Source organism: Pongo abelii, chromosome 2 (genome assembly GCF_028885655.2).
Source record: "Pongo abelii isolate AG06213 chromosome 2, NHGRI_mPonAbe1-v2.0_pri, whole genome shotgun sequence".
NCBI classification, from domain to species: Eukaryota; Metazoa; Chordata; class Mammalia; order Primates; family Hominidae; genus Pongo; species Pongo abelii.
In genome coordinates, this window is record NC_085928.1 from 163,983,105 (window position 1) to 163,998,969 (window position 15,865).

The window sequence follows — 15,865 nt, forward strand, 5'->3', positions numbered from 1 at the left end:
AAGGAAAAAGAGAGAGAAGCCAAGACACTGACTAAGTGACAGAGCTGAGACTGGAACTGAGATAATCAGGCTCCAGACCATGCTCTCAATTGCTGTATTATGAGGCACAGGGTGATATAAAAAGGACCTATGTGTTTTAAAAATAGTAAAAATATCAGATGAACCAAGCCATAGGTGAAAATGTAGAAACCAATCCAAGAAGTTGGCTGAGATTTAACAATGTACATTTTATTAAATACTGGACTTTATTACAACAAATTAATTTACTTCCGATAGAAGTTTCATTTTAAAAAATGTGGTTGTGTTCAAATTCTTAATTGACACTTTTTTTGGGGTAAACATCCTATTTTTACTGGTGGTATCATCAATCATTATGAGCAGAAAGATTAATTTTGTATAACAGAACAAAGGAATTTCTCAAGTGGTACAATACTCAATATATATAAAGGGAATATACTCCCAAAGAGTGGGCATGACCACAGCAGAGTATATGATCAGAGAACATATTGTTTTTATGGTATATCTATATATGTGTGTGTATATATATATATATATATATATATATATATATATGTATGTATATAGCTACATATAACACCAAGTCATGCACATTAAGTCTTTACTACCCACTGAAGGTTTCTACCTTACACATGAAAATTGGTCATGTCCCAGGGTTTGGCATCCAGCCAAAATTTAAACACTGATGAAGAATGGCTGTCAAACTGGCTTTTCAGACCACCCCTGAAAAGCTGTCAGCTATAATATCCATCCTGGAATCGTGGCGGAAAGTTCCTGGGAGTTGCCTTTTCCTGTGTTTTGATCAAGTCTATAATAGCTGACAGTACTGCACAGTCTCTGGATTTAGTGTCATTCCAGTCTACAGGATGAGGACTTTCAATCTTCTCTTGCAGAAGAATATCTAGTTCTTTTCTTAATTCCTAAGGTTGGAAAAATTATACATGTTCAACAAAGGCAGATATATTACCAAATAACATAATAAATGAAACTAATTTACCTGATACAAGGAGTTTCACAAGCGATGACTCAAAAGCTAAAACATTTAGTGAGCAATCAACTAAAGTGTGGTTATGAGTGAATAACTAAAGTGCAGTTAAAATTCACACCGCAATCACACTAATGAGCCATTTAGAATGGCTGGTCTGTTACCATCTCAAAACACAATTCAGAAAAACCAGGAATCATTTTTTCAAAATTATTTGCTCTGCTGAAATAGAGCAAGAAATGTTAATCTATTTAACAGTTAGAACAAAACCACATGACCACATGCTGACTTACATGTAGATTAAAGATAATCACATAAAGTCAGTCACCTTAACAAGATGGGCAATTCTTGCTGGAGATTGAAATACAATCCACTCATCTACAGCAATAGTTTCCTGATCGTTATCCTTCTGGATGGAAATGTCACCTCCAAAAAACAAGAGACAGTATGGGGAAACCTCTGTGCAGTCATACAAGTATATCTGTAATGAAAATTAAAGTGAATTAATACATTCAGGAGTCTGAAAAGATTACTACATAAATTCAACAATATTACGTATTAATTAATGAGTATCTTCCTTCTAAAATATTAAACTTCTATTGTAATTACAGAGATTAACTTGTAAGTAATACCATTTTAAATGAGCCATCTTCATTATTCAGAAAACATAAGTATTTTAATATTTTTTAGTTTAAACCAAGCACTACTCTGAACAAAATATTTTGAGTGACAAAACCAAAACACTAATGTTGCTGAAGTTATTTTTATCCAGTTTTTTTATAAATCATCTCAAATTACTGTTCTAAAGACAAAAATATAAATAAACAGAATCTCAATATGCTGAACAATACTCATAAGGTATACTGACATGCTAACAAAACTCTCTATACAATGTAAACTCCTGTACACCATAAAATATGCCAATATTTCTTGAAAGCAAGTTCTGAAAGAAAATTATGCATCAAATAACTGTCCTAACTAATTAAAATACAAAGATCCATCATTACAGATCTGAAAATGAAAAGAATAGGTTATTTGTTTGAGGGAAAAAGTTACTCATGTCACAGGAATAAGATACAACAAAAAAGAAAATTTTGTATATAATTGTTAAAACTACACAATCATAAAAATACAGTGAGACTGATAATCAGATCCTTAATTATTTTAAATGTTCACTTACACTGCTTGTCCTCATCTTTAGGTGATAGATAAGCCAGTTGTAGTGAAAGTCTGTTTGCTCCACATTAACAGATTTAGGATGAACAGCAACCAGGCCATCAGTTTTTGTGTAAACTTTTACCCTTTAAAAAAGTTAAAATGCAGTTTGTTAAAAAGAAGTCTTCTAGAGGATTTTTTTTTTTTTTACACTACTTGAAAAACTGATAGAAGAGCTTGGTAAAAACCAAACAAATCCTGGAATCTAAAAAAACTCCAGAGAATAATTCAGTTTATTTTTGCAAAAAATATATTTATATTTGAGAACAGAGCATAATTTCCTTAAAAATATATGAAAAAATGCTATCAGTATGAATAATTTAAATCATGTAACTAATCTTCTTCTTGCAGGTATAATTACTCAACATTTTAGAAAAATGGCAGAATATTCTTTTCCTTAACGTTAATGCACACTATACCACTGAAGAATAAAGAACAAAAAATTACCTAAAATAATTAAGTGATTCATACCAAGAGAAGAGTTTATACATTTTACTATGACAATCATAATACTGATAAACAGCCCTTGATACACAAAATAACTGTAAAATTACCAACTTAAAAATTTTACAGAGTGTGACCCAGATGAATAAAAAATGAAAAGTTAAGAATTCTGTTTAAATTCATGTTGACAGTTCTAATTCAATCTCTCAATTCCTAGGTCATTTTTTTTTTATAGTCATATACATTTTATCTCAATTTGTAAAAGTCTTTAGTACTATTCAACAGGGAGATGTTTAATAATTTATTTTTAAATAGTTAATGTTAATTACCTGTATTAACTAACAGCATAAAAGCTAATAATCCACTAATCTTTCCTATTTGTTTTTACGAGTGTCTCTTTTGAAGTTTTCTGTTTTTTTTTTGAGACGGAGTCTTGCTCCGTCACCCAGACTGGAGTGCAGTGGCCCAATCTCAGCTCACTGCAGCCTCCACCTCCCGGGTTCTGGCGATTCTCCTGCCTCAGCCTCGTGGGTAGTTGGGATTACAGGCATGTGCCACCACCACGCCCAGTTAGTTTTTGTATTCTTAGTAGAGATGGGGTTTCACCACGTTGGCCAGGCTGGTCTCAAACTTCTGACCTCAGGTGGTCCGCCTACCTTGGCCTCCCAAAGTGCCAGGATTACAAGTGTGAACCACCGCACCTGGCCACTTCTGAAGTTCTAAGAATTCATAAGACTTGTAATCAAAATCATGAATCACAGTTACGAATTTATAGTTTTAAATACTTAGAATAAAACCAGAAATTATTTTTTCTCACTTCAAGTCAATTTACCAATGCCATCCTGCCACCCTGCATAACTAGAGCAGAAGTTGGCAAATTTCTTTTTTTTTTTTTTTTTTGAGACAGGGTCTCGTTCTGTCACCCAGGCTGGACTGCAACAGCATGATCTCTCAATGTGCAGTGGTGTGATCTTGACTCACTGCAACCTCCACCTCCTGGGCTCAAGTAATCTAACAGCCTCAGCCAACCAAAGTGCTAGGATTACAGGTGTGAGCCACTGTGCCTGGCCCAGAAAATTTCTATACAGGACCAGAGAGTAAATATTTTAGGGTCTATATTTGGGGCTCTATAATTTCTGTCCAACTCTGCTAATGTAGAAGGAAAGCAGAATAGACAACATGAAAACAACATGTTTGTGTTCCAACAAAAAAAGGACAAAAACAAGTTTTTGGCCTATAGGTCAAAATTTGCTGACCCCTAGTCTGGACCAAAACAATGCACCAGTCCAAAGAAAACTACATTTTTTCAGAAAGCCCTCCCAGGATGGCAGATAGGAAAATAAAATGAATTTCAAAGTGACTCACTGTTAAGCTACCTGTAAAGTTAGGTACACACACACACAAAAATTTCTGGCTAAGTATTATTTTGAAAAAGTACTTAGGTCACTTAAAATGTGAATAATCCAACCACAATGATTAAAATTCATCAGCTACCCATTACCTTATACCTTGGAATAGGGTTTCTTGACTTTAGTACTACTGACACACTGTTACGACAACCACAAGTATCTCCAGACACTTTCCAATGTCCCCTTTGGGGGCAAAATCATGCCAGTTGAGAACCACTGCCCAAGAACAATGTCTGCACTTTGGCCTATCTTTAAAGTCTTTATTTTTTCATGTTTATAATTCTAGAATATCCAACTTTCATTTAACATCAGTTTAAATATTTTACATGTTACTACACGATGACTGTTTTAATGCCCACCTATGGAGACGCATTATAGTATTATAAAACCACAATTTTCCCATGGCTACTAGAAATCTATATTATTTACAATATAGCTGTTAGAAAACATTTGAAATTACTTCCTTAAGACACAGCTATCAAATTAAAAACTCACTCATCATGCACTGGGTCAGTGACTATTTTAATGACTCAATACATAATTCTAATACAGAGTGTCTTCCAAAATAGTAGCAACCACACTACTACTGGCCATTTGTGACTCTTAGTTTCTCTGTATCCTTTAGCTAGAATGAGCTCATTCTAGCTCATACTTCACTGTTGTCTCCAATTACTACTGAGGCTACCTGTACATATATTATTATACTTTATTTCTCAAAATAGTGAAATTACAATTTTATTCAAAGAGCTAAGTTATCCATTTATAAGGCAAGAGGAAAAAAGTTTCTGAAATAAAATCTACTCTAAGCAATTTTTATCCAGCCACTGGTATTTACTAGCAGGCTGGCTTTTCTAATATTTACACTGGTATCATGTGGTAGCATTCTTTGTGAATAATGGGTTATCAGAGAAGTGATTCCAGGATGTGTTGTGAGGGAAAGTGATATCAATGCTAAACAGTTCACCTTCTCTGAAATGATTAAAAGAACAAGAATATAACCCACATATGAATAAGAACAAATTTACAATATAAGCCTTGTTACATGAGCAGATTTCAAAAGTTTAAGAAGAGAATTACTAGTAATTAATAATAATCTTCAATGCTTACATTTTTCTTTTTTTACCCAAATTTAGTCGAATTTTAGCAACTTTGGGATATAAACCAGCACAGATGACAGCTTTAATTATCTTCTCATTATCTATGAGGGGTGAGAAGGTAGAGGGGAAAAGAAAAGTAAAATACTGATACAACAGACAAAAGATACTTATTTACACTGTGTTTCCTGCTGTACCTGAATTTATATTAGATTCTGGATCTTTAGGATTTCTACTGCTTACAAATCCAGCTCCAAGAAGATGCTCAGCAAACTGTCCTTTCATGTTATGCAGCATCTAGGGAGCAATGGTAACAAATAGAACTAGAATACCTTTCACACATTGAGGCTATAAAACATACACTAATAGATAAACTGAGTTGTAAGCTATCCCCGCTTTACACTTTTGCAAACATGTTTTAAAGCAAGGGTTGGCAAACTACAAAAGCTGTTTTTGTCAGTAACATTTTATTGGAACACAGCCACACCCATTCATCTACATTTGGTTGCTTTTGCACTACAATGGCAGAGGTCAATGCTTGTAACTGAGATCTTATGGCCTGTAAGCCTAAAATATTACCCGACTTTTCATAGAAAAAGTTTGCATGTTGTAAGGAATAGCCACTGATGTTTAAGGATTACTCTATTTTGTGAAAGACTAATAGAATTTTTAAAATTACTTTCCACCCCCATTTTTAAAAAAATATAGAAAAGCATAAAGAAAATAATCCACATCCACATTTCTATTACTGAGAATTAAATATGGTTAACAATGGCAGGTAAGCTTAAGGTTTTTTTTTTTTTTAAATAATGATACATGGCTTATTATAAAGCATTCAAGTAACATAGAAAAGTACTTCCCTTGCCTCAATACTCAGCCTTCTAAATAAACAAGATGGCAGACACCCATTAAGTATATATACTGATAGAAGAAATGCATCCTAATAACAGAATCATAGTATAGAAATTCTTTATAAAACAATTAACTTTAGTACAATTTAAAGAAAAGTTAAATAGAAATGAAAGGGAATGACCAGATTAATCTTACATTTTCATAACAGAAATATTTCCTAAGGAATTCCTTTTAGAGATTATGAAACATAAAGTTGGTTGTATTTAAGTATATATCCCTTTTATGAAAGGTGTGACTTTCCCCACCTAATTTTTCTTACACCTGACTTTCTTAGACACTTCCTGGTTTTTACTGCCATTATTTTATACTGTTCAGGATAATAATCTTTACATTATATTTTGCATGTGTAATTCCTAACACCATTTTGTTATTAGCTCTATATTTAAATACTTCTAATGTATACTACACCAGTTGATTAAGCATGCACTCTCCATTCCTGAAATCTCCATTGTGATTCCCCTTTTAACTAACAGCATTTCACCGTCAATGGGCTTTTCAAGAAAAGCTCAGGGGTATAGTATTTCTTGAATGCCTGTTGTTTTTCTTTACACCTGAATTCATATCCTGACTGGACATGACATTCTCAAACACTTGGATTCAGTTATGTTTTCATGTTTCTGTTCATTTCATTATTTCCATTTCAAAAAGTGTTCTTATATACATCTCAAAATAAACATTCAATTACACAGGATTTGTATGCAGACACTAATATGTACTGTTCTCATAATGGATCAGTCCTGTCTTCCTGTCTTTAAGATTTTACTTATTGCTTTAATTTTTGTCTTTTTCAGGTACCTCCATAAACTGTGATTACTTCAAGCTTTTTTCCTATGGCAATAACTTGTTTTTAAGGGGTGTCCATTCTGTTCCTTGTGATTTCTTTTGATCTTCAATTTGTTTTCTTAGCTCAGGTGTCTTTCCATTCACTCTACTGTTTATTTTCTAACCTATGTTTTGCTGAATTCATATTCTTATTAGCTATTCCATATTATGAAACGGTTTAAAGGTGTTTTCTATTGAAACATGGCATTCCACTTTTTTTTTCTTTTCCTTTCCTTCCGAATTGTGGTGATCCTTTTTTTCCATTTTGCTAATGACTGGGCACTTCTGATTTGGTATGTTAGATTTTTTTGTTTAATACTTTGTAGATCTGTTAAATGTCCAGTATCAGGCCTCATGTCACATAGCTGGAGTGTATGTGTACTGGGAGAAGATGAGGATATTTCTATTCCCACTGGCTTCGAATACCCAGTTCAGTGTAGTCTGAAATGTGATGGCATATGCCCTCTTTACTGTTTTCTTCTGTTTTACAAATGCTTGCCTGCGGTGTTTCACTATACTAAACCAGAAAACTTACAGATATCTATCCTATTTGATACTTTTCAACAGATTTTAGGAGTGTTAGCAAAAATTCTCAGTTTGAATCATCAAAATAGCAACTAGAATGTGGGGACAGGAACAGAAATCGAACCTTACTGTGCCTTGCTCTTATCCTCTGGAACCGTGTTTATTTTCCTTGTTTTGTTGCAGTTGATTTAAGAAAGATCCCCCATTACTTTGTATATATATACAAATAAACTCAATTTCCATATATTTGACTTTTTTGCTATAGATCTAATTGTACAAAATGGATATATATATTCTCTAATCTAGCACATATGATAATTACTGCAAAACATTCACCATTACCTGCAGTGTGTTTGAAGACAGAAAATATTCCCAGCAATAGTCCTTTTCGTATCTGAAACCACGTCGCCTAGCCTCTTCCCAGCCCTACGGGGCAAAGAAATGAAGAAATTGATATTCCTCCCGCAAACAAAGATTACTATTGGTTTCCCTCTTTACTTTAGTAAAAGCTTAATATTCTACTAATATTTAATTTTCTTTGTAAAAAATTCAAAGAATTTTATAACTGATAAAACTAAAAACACATACACTCCCCATGATCCTAGTCCTTAAGAGATAACCACCACTGAAGTTCCAGACCTTTATACAATTAAGTATACAGTAATATATTAATTATGTATTTTACACAAAATGGCATCCAAACTGTACATAATACACTAATCAAAAAGAGCACACTATTAAACTGACTTAAATGCTATGATATATTTTCAAATTCACAAATTTTCTTTATAGTTTGCTTTTTTTTTTCAGAGGAGGGAAATGGGGAAAAAGGAAAGACAAGCTAATAAGCTCAAAGACAAAAAAACATGAACTTTCCCATATGTCACATGAAACAGAATGTAGAGCTACAGAAAAAAGATACTGCCTCTAAAAACCAAATTACATTTAAATTTTACCAAGATAGGTGATAAATGTTTACTCTCAGATACACCTGGCTTTTGGGAGCAGAAAATGTCTCTTTAATCTGAACTATGTACATGATTATGATCCTCTATTACATGTTAAATCTGAATACAGGGTAGTTTATTAATGAATAGAAAGAGACTGTCATTAGCGTTAATAAGCCAAAGATACAAAGAAATTATTAAATACAAAAATTTTAAAATAAACTATTCACTTGTTCATTCTTACCAAAAACTATTATTTCCCCAAAAGGGTAAATGTAATGATATTACAAAATTGAAAATGAATTATAACTTTTTTCAAATGTTCAGCTAAATTTCAACATTCTCAGCAATTTACTCCTGATACTTATGATAATATAGATTTTGGTTTTTTGGTTTTTTTGAGATTGAGTCTCACTCCATCGCCCAGGCTGAAGTGCAGTGGCATGATTTCAGCTCACTGCAACCTCCGCACCCCAGGGTTCAAGCAATTCTCCTGCCTCAGCCTCCTGAGTAGCTGGGATTACAGATGCCCACCACCACGCCCAGCTAATTTTTGTTATTTGTAGTAGAGACAGGGTTTCGCCATGTCGGCCAGCCTGGTCTCGAACTCCTGACTTCAAGTGATACACCTGCCTCAGCCTCCCAAAGTGCTATAATTACAGGCATGAGCCACCACGCCCGGCCTTATATCACAGATTTCAAAAGGTTAAATATGATCCTTATTCTATTATTAGCATTTCATTTGAATAAACTATCATAATCCAGGACAAGATTTTTTTTTTTTTTTTTTACCTCAAACGCATTCACAACTGTTAAGTGATCACTTCTAGTATCCTTTGCCAATTCCTTTCTTCTTGCATCTGCAATCTTTTCTTTTCCCTTAAAAATAGCAGACATAGGCAATTTAAATTGCTCTGATGCTATAACAGAGAACAACATTCTAATAAAACGCTAATGAAAAATGTATCTAAGCAACTTCTGTTCACATCTAAAATGACTTGGTTTTATTTCCATTTTTCTTACCAGTGGAATGACAAATGGATCTTTGAAACTGAGACTAGCAGCAATAGTGAGTACTGGGTCTAAGCAGCAGAACAGTGCTCCAAAAAGAATCATTTTTCCAATATGTGGCTCAACGGGTAATCGTGCCAAGTGGACTCCAAGAGGTGTCAATTCTTCTTGTTTATCCAAAGCGTTCTGTAAAAGGAAGAGTGTGTGTTTAAAATAGATTCTGTAAAGCATTAGATTTAAAACGATTTTAGCTTGCTTTAAAAACAGTAACAAGCCACTACTCTCTCTTCTAAGTCCAAATGCCTGAATATTGTTCAGCTTTAGTTTTCCCTACCAAAACATAAGTTGTGAGGTCAGCAAAGGTTACAAACTTATTTAAACAAAACCAAAATTAACACACAACTTGGCTTTTCTGTGTTGAGAGAAATACCAGAAATGACAAACTTTCTGTTAAATAAAATCACCTAATAAATTATAAAAGTTGTAGAAACAAACAACAAAAACAAAAGATACACTATTATACATTTGGAATGCATAATGCACACTCTCTAGATTGTAGTAGTTTAGGTGACATGAGACAGAAAAGGAAAAGAAAAAGGAACTATCTAAAACCGTAGAAAATGGGAGTGACTTCTGCTCTGATTCCCTAGGTCATCTGGTCCAACCACCCCACGGCGGACAGCTAGAAAAGTAGCCTGAAGATACAAGGAGTTAACAAAGAATTACAAGTCAAGAGGCTAGGGAATGACAGACATCTAGGGGAGGTGACTGCTGAGGTTGGGGCCTCTCTTCCTGGCAGAAAGGAACATAAATCCTTGCTGAAAAAAAGCTACCCTCATCCCCAAGCTTCAAATTTTTATCTATAAAGAATTTTGTAAACAGAATTTCCAGTGCACAATTAAAATAACTAGGCATATAGATGCAAACAAGAAATAATAATAAAAGAACCCATAAGCATCCCATCAGACACAGATTTTTACTAAACAGTTTTGGAGAAAATGCCCTTAATTTTTTTTTTTAAAAAAAAAACCTCTTTCAAATGAAAGAAAAAGAAAAAAAAATGGAAAACCCTCAACTTGTTTTCTGAACCTAGAATAGCCTGATATCTAAATCTTACAAGGACATCTGACGAAAACTAAATAAACTTACATATGAAAATCACAAAACAAAATAATGGCAAATTGAATGCTGGCAAGTTAGGTTTACTCTAAAAATAAAAATTTGTTTAATATTTGAAACATCAGTATAACTGAATACATGAACCAACTAAAGAAGTCATACCATAATCTCATCAGAAGCAGAAGATATTTGATAAAACTGATTATCCATACAAGATAAAAATGTCCTAGTAAACTTAACGTAATAAGAGCTTCCACACACCAAAAAAAAAAAAAAAAAGGTCCACAAACATTTTACTCTCAATGACTTGCTGATGGCTTTTCCTTTGAGAAGAAGAATAAGACAAGAAGGCACACTATCATATCACTTCTGCTCAACACTGTATTAAGGGTCCCAGAAACTTGAAAAAGAATAAATAAAACTCTAATTATTTAAAGATGTCATTATACATGCAGAAAATCTACATAAAGTTATCCGAATAAGGAGACTTTACAGCATTAATGAATACAAAGTCAATCATTCAAAAGGCAACTTTATTTCTGTATTATCAGACTCGAAAGATGATGAAATATTTAAAAGCAGAATCCAAGAATACCACTAACCTAGAAGATTAGTGGTATTCTTGGATTCTGCTTTTAAATATTTGAAATTTGAATTTTAAAAAATCTAAATAAAGACATATAAAACCCCAAAGCAAACTCTAAAATACTGAGACTGAATACCCAAATAGAGGACTAGATGATTATCTTTTTGCTAAGACTCAATACTGTAAAGATGTCAGTTCTCCCCAAACTGATTTATAGAAGGAATTCAATCAAAATCAAACTCCAAAGATTCTCAAATGTATTTGGAAAAACAAAGCAACAAGAAGGGCCAAGACACTCTGTTTTAAAAAAATTTACTATTATTATTATTTTTTTTAGAGATAGGGTCTTGTTCTGTGATCTGGGTTGGAGTGCAGTGGTGCAAGCACAGCTCACTGCGTCCCTCAAACTCCTGGGCTCAAGCAGTCCTCCCACCTCAGTCTCTAGAGTCAAGATGTTCTTGAGGAAGAATGAAAGGGAGTGATTTGTTCCACTAGAAAACAAGATTTATCATAAAGGTAGAGTAATTAAGGCAATGTGATACCAGCTCAGGAGAGAAATACAGGCCAACAGATGAGAAATAAGCCTAGAAACAGACACACAAATCCACAGACATTGACCTATCAAAGACTGCAGAACAAGGACAAAAAGAGATGAACTTTTCTATAAATGGTGCTCAGTCAATGCTCTACATTTATTTATAAAAACTTACATTTCTACCTCAACCCCAACACACATTAACTGCAGATGCATTATAAACAAAAACAATAAAATTTTTTAAAATGTATCTTCATGACCTCAGGAAAAGACTTATTAAAGGGTAAAAAGCAATAACCTTTGAGAATGATACATCTGACTGCATTAAAATTAGGAATTTAGACTGGGAGTGGTGGCTCATGCCTATAATCCCAGCACTTTGGGAGCCTGAGGTGTGCGTATCACTTGAGGTCAGGAGTTCCAGACCAGCCTGGTCAACATGGTGAAACCCCATCTCTACTAAAAATACAAAAACTAGCCAGGCATGGTGGCAGGTGTCTGTAATCCCAGCAGGAGGCTGAGGCAGGAGAATCGCTTGAATCTGGGAGGTGGAGGTTGCAGGCTGCAGTGAGCCGAGATCATGTCACTGCACTCCAACCTGCGTGACAGAGTGAGACTCTCTCCAAAAAAAATAAATAAAATAAAAAAAGGAATTTATCAAGGTATTAAAAAAAGGAAAGTTGAAAACAGATATGCAATATACAACCAATAAAAGGCGCAGATCAAGAGTACAAAAGGACTGTATGATCTGCAACCTAACAGAAAAACAGACACTAGCAATTTATAAGAGACTACACAAATGGACAATAAACATAAAAGCTGCTGAAAACTTCAATGACAGTCATAGAAATGCAAATTGAAACCACTACATACCTACCAGCATGGTTAGAATAAAAGGCCGATTAATAAGAAGGGTTGGTGAAGCTACAAAGCAATGGGAACTCTCATCCACCACTGGTAGGAGTTTAAGTGGTTTGCAACTATGGAAAACTGTTGGGCGTTATCTACCCAACTTGATCATACATGTACCTTATAACCCAGGATGTGGAGGTTGCAGTGATCTGAGATCATGCCAGTGTACTCCAGCCTGGGTGACAAAGTGAGACTCTGTCTCAAAAAAAAAAAAAAAAAAGAGGAAAAAGAAAAAAAACCATAGCTAAAGCAACAATACATTTGAATCTCATAATATTAAGTGAAATAATCTAGAGCTCTGCTCCCTCAAAGAACAAAAAAAACATACACATTCTGTATGGGTTCACGTAAAGTTCATGAAATAGGCAAAACTGAACTCTTTATGAAGATGCATACTTGTATGGTAAAACCAGCAAAAAAAAAAAAAAGCAAGTCATAGTTAAAGTCATGATAGAGGTTATCTATCATGATTGGGATTAAGGGACAGTGGAGTGTTTATGAGCGGGTAGGAAGGGGGGACAGTGGAGTGTTTATGAGAGGGTAGGAAGGGGGCTTTTAGCATACTGGGAATGTTCTTCTTGATGTAAGTAATTACTACATAGTCCTTCCTTTGTGATAAATCATTTAGCGGCACATTTGTTTTACTCGCCAGTAATTAAAGACCAGTAACTTAAAAATTTCAAATTTATGTAATCTTAAATCAGGCCTACAATGAAAAAAAAAATGTGCAGAAAGATCCTAGTCTTTTAAGAATTATTACGAAGATATCACTTTATAACTTTGTAATGCCTATCTCATCACCTGATAGTTCTAAATTGATAGTCAAATAGCAAATCAAATTTAGCATTGGACATTATTGGTCTACTTTGCAGCAATGAGAGTAAACATTATAATTAACTGGCTTACATGCTCTAGTATTCTAAGTTAGAAATAAAAAAACAAGAAAACAAATTTACCAGCTCCATCAGGTGTCTTATGGAGAGTAACACTGCCTCATTTGATGGTGGGTCCATTAATCTACTCAGAAAATAAGCAATTCCACCTAGCCTTAAAATCTAGGGGGGGAGACAAATATAATTAAACACATGTAATATTAATATATTAGCATCACAACTTAGTCCTACCTGGGCTGATGACTCAAAGCATCAAATTTATACATGACTTTCAAGTTATTTTACCAAAATGAATTAAAATTATATTTGTATTTCTATAAAAACATGTTTAAAGTCCTATATATATTACTACTTTCTACCATCAACTCTATTAATAGGAAAAGTAGCTGGCTAAAATCTCAATGAACAAGTTGATTACCTACTATCTTCAAAAGTAGCTGGCTAAAATCTAAATGAACAAGTTGATAACTCACTATCTTCAAAATAAGGCTAACTATATCAAAAGACACAAGATACTGAAAAACTAAGTAGTTTATAATGAAGGATAACATGTTAACATGTAATAACAGTAGCTAATGTTTACTGAGCACTTACTACGTGCCAGGTACTGTTCTAAGATTTTTAGGAGGTTAATTTAAACAACCTGCCCAATATAACAGAACTAGCTTTTCCGGCGTGGAAGCAGGACTCAAACACAGGCAGCCTGCCTCCTCTAGAGCAGTATATAATTTAAAAGTGTTTAACATACATTTGAAGGAAGTTTAAATACACAATTTACTAATGCACACATGAAATAAATTGTGAGTTAATAACTGTTTCTTGGAGACTAATACAGTACTTTGTTCTATAAAAGATGTTGAAAATGAGATCACTTCCATTTAGTTTCTTCATTCTCCCACCTAATTTACCTTTATTTGTAAACAAAGTTCTTCCAAAGGAGTTCTCAAAATTTCTGGCAGTTGATAGTCATCTAGAAGACTTGCTCTAAGACCATTATACAGATGATAGCAATGACCAGGTTGAACTCTTAAAAAAAAAAACAACAACAACAAAACAAAACAAAGAGGGACAGTCATCAATGACTTTTTAGAACTGCAGAGAAAATAGTAGGCAGGGAAGTAGCCAGTATCTATTTCTTACACGCCACATAATAGCTAACGTACATAATTATTTTTTCCTTTTTATGAATCATCTATTTCTTCTGTTTAGAAAAACCCTACACCCTCTACCCTCGTCACAGTTTTAAGATACACAATAATTCCTCCCCATGCCAATAGTTTGCTTCCTTATTTCTGACAGATTCCAAATTACTGTGCTCAGTAACAGCAGTCTACCTAGGTTAAGGCTAAGAATAGTAACCTCAAGTATGCCTTGTGATCAATCATATTATGTAACGAATCCTGGCATTAGGCTAACCTGTCTATATTACTGAAAAACATTGTAAGTACTGTATATTCTATTTAGTGAGTTCTCAGAGGGATATTAAAAGCTTCTGTTTTATGTATGTAACTAGAGCCTTGAATGATATCATTTTTTGAACAATGATAAGACTAGATGTAGGCCGGGCACGATGGCTCACACCTGTAATCCCAGCACTCTGGGATGCCAAGGCGGGTTTATCACTTAAGGTCAGGAGTTTGAGACCAGCCTGGCCAACATGGTGAAACCCCATCTGTACTAAAAAAACATACAAAAAATTAGCTAGGTGTGGTGGTGTGCTCCTGTAGTCCCAGCTACTTGGGAGGCTGAGACAGGAGGATCACTTGAACCTGGGAGGCAGAGGTTGCAGTGAGCCAAGATCATGCCATGTACTCCAACCTGGCGACAGAGTGAGACTTCATCTCAAAACAAACAAACAAACAAACAAAAAAACTAGATGTGAAGAGGTGACCATATTCATGTATTCTCAAGTAGAATAGATATTTCTTTAGGCTCTTGCTGCTATAGGAACAAAAATGAATTCTAAAAATCTTAGCTATTTTTTCCATGAGTCGACATAGACCCATTGTCTATTATATATCTGAATATCTCTCCAGTAGAAACTAAAATAAGAGTACCTCCATTGAGAGTCACATAGTATAGCTTTTCCTGATCTCCAAAATAATAAGGCTTTGCTAAAGGAATTTTTATCCAAGGAGCCTACAAAAGACTATTTTCCTTTTAAATTAAAACAGCAATTCCAGTTAACCTACTGCACAGGAGTGAGGACAAAGGATTAGCATTTAGCTCTATTATTGTTTCATGGAACAAATCTAAGGCTTAGTATGTTTATTATTCATATATAAAGGTGTGCCAAAACCTGTTCACTATGGTGAATACTTTTTGAATCAATATTTAGAGGTCTACACGGGAAAACCTCAGTCTTTCTGGGTCCCTTATCAAGTTATTCCCTGATAACTGATTATTAGGAGGGTATACTTCTTCGACTAAACCATGAT

The 15,865-nt window shown here is 34.1% G+C and overlaps 1 protein-coding gene across 1 annotated transcript in view; it reads right to left on the reverse strand.

Annotated features, from left to right (window-relative positions):
• Window positions 1–207: 207 nt before the first annotated feature.
• The window catches only part of DHX36 (DEAH-box helicase 36), a 51,215-nt gene continuing 35,557 nt past the window's right edge, over window positions 208–15,865 (reverse strand). The window contains exons 16-25 of the mRNA XM_024244958.2: window positions 14,336–14,453; window positions 13,491–13,589; window positions 9,395–9,568; window positions 9,164–9,250; window positions 7,767–7,850; window positions 5,363–5,462; window positions 5,179–5,269; window positions 2,184–2,304; window positions 1,332–1,484; window positions 208–938 (exon numbers count right to left, since the gene is read on the reverse strand). Of these exons, the coding sequence (XP_024100726.2) occupies window positions 753–938; window positions 1,332–1,484; window positions 2,184–2,304; window positions 5,179–5,269; window positions 5,363–5,462; window positions 7,767–7,850; window positions 9,164–9,250; window positions 9,395–9,568; window positions 13,491–13,589; window positions 14,336–14,453 (1,213 nt within the window). The 3' untranslated portion in view covers window positions 208–752. The remainder of the gene's footprint in view (window positions 939–1,331; window positions 1,485–2,183; window positions 2,305–5,178; window positions 5,270–5,362; window positions 5,463–7,766; window positions 7,851–9,163; window positions 9,251–9,394; window positions 9,569–13,490; window positions 13,590–14,335; window positions 14,454–15,865) is intronic.